The sequence below is a fragment of the Cyrtonyx montezumae genome, unplaced genomic scaffold (genome assembly GCF_038088225.1).
Source record: "Cyrtonyx montezumae isolate F1298 unplaced genomic scaffold, pur_monq_1.0 scaffold_5, whole genome shotgun sequence".
In the NCBI taxonomy this organism is placed as follows: Eukaryota; Metazoa; Chordata; class Aves; order Galliformes; family Odontophoridae; genus Cyrtonyx; species Cyrtonyx montezumae.
In genome coordinates, this window is record NW_027072056.1 from 21,343,498 (window position 1) to 21,352,091 (window position 8,594).

The 8,594-nt window shown below is 37.9% G+C and overlaps 1 protein-coding gene across 1 annotated transcript in view; it reads left to right on the forward strand.

The window, feature by feature from the left end:
- IFT80 (intraflagellar transport 80) overlaps positions 1 to 7,682 on the forward strand; it is a 39,609-nt gene extending 31,927 nt beyond the window's left edge. Inside the window, exons 12-18 of the mRNA XM_065747859.1 lie at positions 79 to 214; positions 394 to 541; positions 1,156 to 1,327; positions 2,970 to 3,059; positions 3,160 to 3,332; positions 4,436 to 4,559; positions 7,194 to 7,682. Of these exons, the coding sequence (XP_065603931.1) occupies positions 79 to 214; positions 394 to 541; positions 1,156 to 1,327; positions 2,970 to 3,059; positions 3,160 to 3,332; positions 4,436 to 4,559; positions 7,194 to 7,307 (957 nt within the window). The 3' untranslated portion in view covers positions 7,308 to 7,682. The remainder of the gene's footprint in view (positions 1 to 78; positions 215 to 393; positions 542 to 1,155; positions 1,328 to 2,969; positions 3,060 to 3,159; positions 3,333 to 4,435; positions 4,560 to 7,193) is intronic.
- Positions 7,683 to 8,594: the final 912 nt, after the last annotated feature.

Here is an 8,594-nt window from a genome sequence, read left to right on the forward strand (position 1 = left end):
TCATTTGTTTGAACATTGCATAATCCATGATAGGCATTTCCAAAATAAAAAATAAAATATTTCCTTTCTCTTTTTCAGACAGATATTGTGGAGATCGCTTTGGACCAGAAAGGACTTACAAGTGAAAGGAAAATAGCTTTCACTGATAAGAACAGAGACCTTTACATTACTTCAGTTAAAAGGTTTGGAAAAGAACAGAAGATTGTCAAAATAGGTAAGAAAAAATCTAAATCATACAACATTTTTAGTTAAAAATAAATTCTGTAGACAGATTTGTGATCCTGTAAGAATGAGGCCTGACTATTAAATACCTACAGGAAAGTCTCCAGAAGTAAACATTTATTTTGGAGCTTCTTGTAGAACTTCATCTTACTCTGTTATCTTTCCATTAAGGAACAATGGTTCAAACGTTGGCTTGGAATGACACATGTAACTTACTCTGTGGGATTCAGGATACCCATTTCACAGTCTGGTACTACCCCAACACAGTCTATGTAGATAAGGACCTTTTGACAAAAACTGTGTATGAAAAAGATGCAAGGTAATGTATTCTTTTTTATGTAAATAATATTACTATATATTTTAACCAGTTTACTCATTCCTGAAAGAAGACTGGAGTTCAAATAATGATGCACAGTTTAGAAGTAGTGTAACACCTTGATGCAGAAGCAAATTTTAAACAGACATCTCAAAATAATGGCTTAGTTATTTTAAAACAATAAAGTCAGTCTGTTTAATGTATATGCTGGAAATGAACAGTATCAAAGTATCTGGTCGCAGTTAATTTATTTCTGTCTCATCGTGTTTACTTACTTCAACACATATATGTGATAGGAAGTTCTTCATAGAGAGTAACTACATTCATAGTTTCCTTCAAAGAGTTATGGGAGCCCAAACATTTTTTCTGAATATGCTTAAATTTGTTTTTGAACAGATATCCCGTTTGCATTTGCCTTTCAGCCAGCATAGCTGTCATTTTATGTTTAGGGAACAATACAGCTACCAAATGTTGAGTAATAGATACATAGATTTCTATATACTTTTAAAATGAAGCAGAATCAGGCTGTTATTTTAATAATAAAAATTTCTTTATTTTTTATGTTCTTTTCAGTATGAAAGAAGTAAATGTTAACTGACTCTTCCTTTTCTATGCAGTGATTTTAGCAAAAACCCCCAGATCATACATTTTGTTGGAAATCAAATAACAATTAGAAGAGCAGACGGTTCACTTATTCACCTTAATATTTCACCTTACCCTGTGATTCTTCATGAGTATGTTAGTAGCTCTAAGTGGGAGGATGCTGTCAGGTTGTGTCGCTTCGTCAAGGTAAGTTTTAATGATCAGATGCAAGCAAAGTGACAGAGAAATTGTTTTTGAATATTACTTTAACAGTGGTGGTTGCATATCAGATGTTGGGTCTTATTTCTATTCTACTTCGTCGATTTTGGGGCTGGTGGTGAAAAATTACACGGTTCTTGTTTTTATTCACACCAAAGTCCAGATGGATTAAACACAAGAATTCAGAGAAGCTAGTAATAAGTTTAAGTTTTAGGCCTTAATGTATCTGATTCAAGCTATTCTGAATCTCCACATACCTTTGTCTTGTGTTTTTTCATATTCTATTTCACTCTTTTTTTCCCCTTCGCTTTCTTTTGTTTGTATTTAGGCAACAGCAACAGATGAGGTGAGTTTGGCAGTGCTGAAGAAAAATCCCCCTAAACCTTGCTTCCTTTCCCTCGTGCCATAGAATCATAGACTGGTTTTGGTTGACAGAGACCCACCAGACCAGGCTACCCAAAAGCCCCATCCAGCGTCCTTGAGCACTTTCAGGGATGGGCAGCTGCAGCTTTTCTAGGCAGCAGTGCCAGGGTCTCACTCCCCCTATGGTGAAGAATTTCTTTCTTACAGCTAATCTGAACTTACCCGTTTTTTGTTTTAGAACTGTTACTCCTTGTCCTGTCACTTTACTCCCTGATAGATTTCCTCTCCTTGTTTCTTGTAGGCCTCTTTTAGATCCCTTCTCTACACTAAATAACACCAGTTCTGTCACCAGTTTGACTGTTGCCTCTTTAATAGCTGGCTTCCAGTCAGTAGTGGGAGTTGGAATTTCAAATTTCAAATATAGTATAATGTTAACTTTTTGGAGTAATCTTTAAAAATAGAAGACCTATATCAGCAGTAATATTCATAATGTTCTTTCTTTCTGATTACTATGAGGGGTTCCTAAGTGGGGGTCTTGTCAAACTTCTCAAGCATTAACTTCGTTCTTATGGCTGGCTTCATCCAATGAGTTCAATCATCCTTAAAATTAGTGGGGTTTCCTGAAGTGCACAAAAAGACAAACAGCATGAAAACAGAGCACGGAGCATAATATTATTGCAAATATTATTACACTTAGCTTTTCTGATTCTTAATTCTAAACATAAAATGAAATTTTTGAAGTAGTTATTTACTCTTCAGAGGGTTCTAGTGTAAAGTAATTTTTCCTTTGCCTTTCATCTGTAGTACACTTACCATAAATGATTGGTAATTGTCAGGATGACAATTGCAGTAGTTATTTGTGAAACGAAGTTGGCATGAATCAGGTTAAAATACTTTAACCTTGCTCAGTGCTTCGTTTTCCAGTGTAGTTCCACAATTATGATAGGTACACTGATGATGAGGTCATAAAATGATTCTGTTGCAAGAGTTCATTACTGGCTAAGACGCTGAAAACTGACGATTCCTTCAGCCACGCTGTCAGCCTCAGCTGATCACAACCTCAAAATTTTTATAATGAGGGGTTTCTGAGGAATAATTTAACAGTAGCTTTCTATTAAGAGACTCAGACTATGGTGCAGTGACTGGCATACTGGGAAATATTGCACTTGTATGCATCATTTTCAGGACTTGTGTATTTCCTTTGAGAAGTCGTTCTTATTTCATTATATATTTAAAGTTTTAGGAATTGTGTATTTTTCCATTTCAGGATCAAACCATGTGGGCATGTTTAGCTGCTATGGCAGTTGCCAACAAAGACATGGCTACTGCAGAAATTGCCTATGCATCAATTGGTGAGGTGAGGAAGTGGACTTGACAGTTTTGAAGTTAAATTGTGGCAAAGCTGATTTAATTAATTGATTTCTCCTAATTAAACTTACTGGGCATCTTGTTAACAGATTGACAAAGTTCAGTACATCAATTCCATCAAAGATCTTCCATCAAAAGAGTCAAGGATGGCTCATACACTGTTGTTCAGTGGAAACACACAAGAAGCTGAAACCCTACTCCTTCAAACAGGCCTGATTTATCAAGCTATTCAAGTCAACATTGATCTCTACAATTGGGATAGGTACTGTTTATTTAAACGCAGTGTGTTTATAAGCAGTCTTACTAAGAGAACCTGTACATTTCTTTGGTCAATTGTTTTATTACTGATATTTTCCTCAGTAGTTTTCTATCTGTAATTGTCCAGAGCTGAAGTACAACACCATTTTTTTTTCTATCAGATTTAGAAGATAAAAGTATTCTGTGATAAAACTCTGAAGCATGCTTAAAGTCATGTTTAAATAACATTTTCCTTTCTGATATTGTTAACATAGAAAGGTCCTTTAGCAGTATGTCAAACTGCTTGTGACCCCCGAAGAACTAAAGCTGTTTTGAAATGTCTTGTTGCTAAAAATAGGGATGTGGCTGTTCGGACTCCCAGCACTGTGTAGGTGGATGAAATATGAATTAGGAATGAGAAAACAGAGTAGGAGTTTCTCCTTTAAACAAGAACACACGTTTTCTGCAAGAATCTTCTGGGGCCATTTGCTGCTAATTGCCCTCCTGTTATTCCCACATCACTGGGGGCAGAAAGTTTTCTTTCCCCACGTATCTCTATTTTGGATTGTGTTGCCTAATATGTATGACATAAAAAAACATATTTTTCCAACATTATTTCTTGTGCAGTTCATATGATAGCAGATGTGAAGGTGATCAAGGATACTAATCCAATGGCTAATCTTCCCCACCTATACAATACATAGCATACGTTACACAGCACTTCAGTGCATAGGATGACAGTGTCCAAGTAGTTTGTGACTATAATAACGTTCTTAAAAATGATTAATTTTGCCTGTTTTACTGAGAGTGCTGAGCTCTAAGCATTCTTTTCTATTTTCTTGCAATAAAGACTCCTATTGTTGAGATCCAGCGATGTGATGAGGTTGTCAACAGAAATAAATTGTTGGCTATTTTTCGTGGCATGCTTCATAAAGAAGACAGTCACATCCATTGGCTTCTTTTAACCTCCTGTGATTGTTACTGATGTGGAACTACTTGGCACTGTAGATGAGGAATCCTTGCCTGCAGCCTCAGTGCTGCTCAGTGTATCGTATTGTAAAACCCTGCTGACTGTAGTTGTGCCAGAGCATTATATAGCCTGACAAGCCCCTTTCTGTTTTATTCCAGGGCACTAGAGCTAGCAGTAAAGCACAAGACACATGTTGACACCGTCCTGGCTTATCGACAGAAGTTCCTAGAGGACTTTGGTAAAAAAGAAACAAACAAAAGGTTCTTGCAATATGCAGAAGGTGTAAGTATTCCTTGGAGTTACTCCTACAGCCTTAAGTCAGATGGTTCTTTGCAGCCATTTTTTGCTTTACATTTTTCCTACTTTGGTTCAAATGTGGATGCAAAACTTAAGATTTTACATCTGACAGTGCAGATTCGTAGCTCAGTGTGTGGCTACTTGGCTAGTAACCATTGTGCATGTTTTTTATTTGAAGGCACAGATATGGAATGTATATATTTAGTATCTGGCAAGGATTATGCAAATGAAGGCACAGTTGTTTTCTATAAACAGGGAGCTATATCTTAGAGTGGTTGAATGCAAACCTCTTAAATGTCTTCAACAGTTTTACATACTTCTATGGATAGCAACAATAACAAACGTTGAAGGCAACCAGATATGTATTAAACGTGAACTATGAACTGTTCTGTCCAACAGGATAAATAGCTATATATATTATCTTCCAAACCTTTGGAAAGCCTCTCTGCAATTGTTAGGTTATTTCAATGCACTAACATCTCACAGATCTGAAAGACATTGAGATATTGTATTGTTCCTAAGCTAAATGCATCTTTGATTCCATGGGGGTATCCTTCTGTGCTTTACCCTTATCAGAAGTACTACATATGTACCTTAGACAGCAATTTCATTCAGCAGCCTTTATGCTCTTCCACTTGCTTTCTGAGGGTGCAACTGTGAAAAAGAGAAGTGTATTTCAGTACTTCCTTACATCCACTGTAGCTGATGGATCAGGAAATGCATCTTAGCTGTTAACTCGGATCCTTTAATTGGACAGTGCCCATTACACTTCCAGCAAAGCTTGATTTCTAATGTAAGTCATTAGCTTTTAGCACTTCTGAGGATGTTTCATATCGTAAACAAGAATAAAAGTCTGCAGTTATCTATCCACTTACTGAACAGTACAATTCTTCAGTACTTTACCTAGGAAATGTAGGAAAACAACAGTGGGTTTCAAGCATTGTCATCTGCTGAGCTTAAAGTATTTCTTCTACCACACTGAGATCCATCACTGAGCAAAAAAAAAATCATGTCAATCCCCTGATAATACTGTCCTATCTTTAAATCATCAAGAAAGCTGGAAGGGTTCCCGAGCAGTAACATTTTGTCAGGGCCAAGGGGTGAGCAGAGCCTGTGTAGGGGGTTCACCTGACACTCAGTCTTGAAAACTGAGTGTTGAGTGCACATTGTGGTGGTTTTGTCTGCTGGATCTGAAGCTAGGAGGGGACCTACCTAATGAAGTCAGTTTGATGCTGTTGGGTACCGTGATATCTAGATTCTTAATGCAGCCTGTCAGACTCAAACTGCAATTGAGAAGAGCGAGATCAGGACATCAAAGAGAAAAAAAAAATCATGTTGCTGTTCTCTCCTGGGGAAAAAAAAGCTCTCACTTTCCATCTCACCACCAAAGTCTGCGTCAGCCTTAAATAGGGAGCTCGTACTGTTCTGTACTGCAGCTGAGACCACTGATCTGCAATCAGACGTGGAATCTAAACAATGTGCTTAGTTGTTATATCTCACATCTTTTTATATAAGGTACTCTGAACCTAATATGTATGCTGAGAATCCATATCTTGGCAGTTTCTAGGTGTTACTGGCAAGAGTTGTTGGCTTCACAGGCAAGTAGCTCTCTGAGCTAGATGGTAGAATTAGCCCTTTCTGTGGTATGTTTAGCATCTGCGTGACATCTGTTAAAGCAAACACATTCTTTCTTAGAGCCCCATAAAGATTTCAGTCATCAGATCCAAAGCACCTGGACCCAGCAAGCGCATCCTGAATTGGGGGATTATCCTTTACACTTGAGAATATGGGTGTTGCAGTTACATCTTCCCCAGCAGAGAATCTTTCTTCTTATTTCACAACTTGGTTAACAGGATAACAGCTACTCTGAAAACTGCCTGGGCAGCAGTTGAAATATTTTACCCCATCCCATCCTTGACAGCCTTCGTTTTCTGGCAGTGAGACTGAACTTTGTAACTACATTTTTGTCCAGCTTTTGTACATGGTACTGTAGTCATCAAGTGCACCATGATCCATGTTTCCATGTCGAGCATTTTTGGAAACAAGGACAGCCATTGCACCCATCTCCACAGTGCTGTATCTGTTGTCTGAAGTTTCACTGCAGGAGATGACAATTCTCTGCAGCTGGAGAAAAATATAAATAAAGCTAAAACACTTAGAGATGTAGGAGACCAGTTTCAAGCAGAAATCTGATTTCTGTTATATCAAATAACAACTGCAATGTGCCATCAATTTACTTAGTGAAGTTCAACTTCAGTCAAAAACATTACTGCATATATTATTGATAAAGGACTATGTTCTGAGCTATCGTAATACTTGTTAGAGATTAGCTGATCTAAGTTGTTTTCCTTTTCTAACATGGTGGGATTTTTTGTCAGATGCAATGAAATGATGTTTGTTTGGTTTTTTTTAATATTACACTTTCATTTTTAATTTAAAGGTGGAAAGACCTATTTGCTTGAATTCAACTGTGCTTTTGATTCATGCTGTTAGAATGAGTAGTCATACCTGAAAAATAATGATGAGCAAAGTCTTCGGAGTCTACTGCTAGTGCATGGCTACCTGACCTCCCTGTACAGTGTTAGCTGACCTCTGTGTATTCATTTTCTATTCTTGCAGCTGGAAGTTGACTGGAATAAAATCAAAGCCAAAATAGAGATGGAAATTGCTAAAGAAAGAGAACGAGCAGCAGCCAGTGCCACAGTAAGAGCTAGTGTAACTGTACAGCAATAACAGACCTGCTAGCCATATTAGTAAGTGCTTCTGGAGCATTTTGTGCAGGCATATTTTGTCAAACAGAAGTAAAAATCAGCAAATGTTTTATAGGGAGCAGGAGCTAGAGTTGATGCAATTCCTGTTAGCTCTCTTTTACATAGGAAAGTGACTGCATTTGTTAGATGTTCTCTACAAAAGCCCTTTGCAGTGCAAAGATGTGAGCAGGTTGTTCATAACTGACATTTCATATTATAAATCCTTTAAATGTTACCATCCACATGTTAAGTATCTTTACACCTGCTGAATTTCTCATGTTCTGTAAAGGATTAAATGACACTTTTTTTGCATAGTTTATCAATTTCATAATTAAAGCAATCAAATAAAGCGTTTTGTTTGGGGTTTGGCTGTTTTGTTGTTGTTGTTTTTTTCCTAATGTAGCTGATAGGTGATGCATTAGATGATCTCCTAATTGATTTACCTGGTTGTTAAATAAAACAACAATTTTGATGTAGCTCCTTTGAAGCTCCCCTGTGTTTCAGTGTACTGACATGAGACACAGTGAGCACCTTCCATTGACTTGCAGAAAGCACTTACTGCCTCCAGAACAGAGCCCAAAATATCACTAATGGCAAGTGTTTAATGTTGAATTTATGAACCCTGGCTCAAACTTGCAATGCAGTGTAAGCAACTTTTTAAGACCAACCTAGTGGCAATACAGAGTTCAGAATCTCAACTCAATCTTACTCTTCTTGGGGCCAGCTGAAAGCACAGCAGGCAGATTCACTCAGCTTAACAGTTCTATCATTCTGTGATTCTAAGAGTTATCCACATAATAAGTACACAAGGAGAAAGTTAAGAAGAATCACAAATGACTGTTAAATACCCACTGCCCGTGCCCTGGCAAAGGCTTGTGCGTGTGCTGTCCTTGGTGTTCTGGGGTTGGTTACATCATGTTGTCCAGCTGGACTCACAGAGGTTATTCATTGTGCACAGGAGGCTGAACCTGTTTCCCTGCTCTTTTTCTGGTGGACTGGAAGCTCGGTGCGTGGTGGATTTTGAGATTTCATGTTGGGTACCAACCTGGTGGCTGATTGCACTGGTGGCACGTGTGCACACTGCGAGCACAACTTTGGGACCAGGCTTGGAAAAGGTAAAGCTGAGGGTGTAGGAGAGTGGAGTGAGAATCACTACAGCTTTTTAAAATAGAATTCTTGATAAATATTGATGATACCACCTAGAAATAGAAAGAAAATAGGGGGAAAAGCAGAGCAAGCTCTGAAGGAGCCAGCCTTACCTCCAATCCTG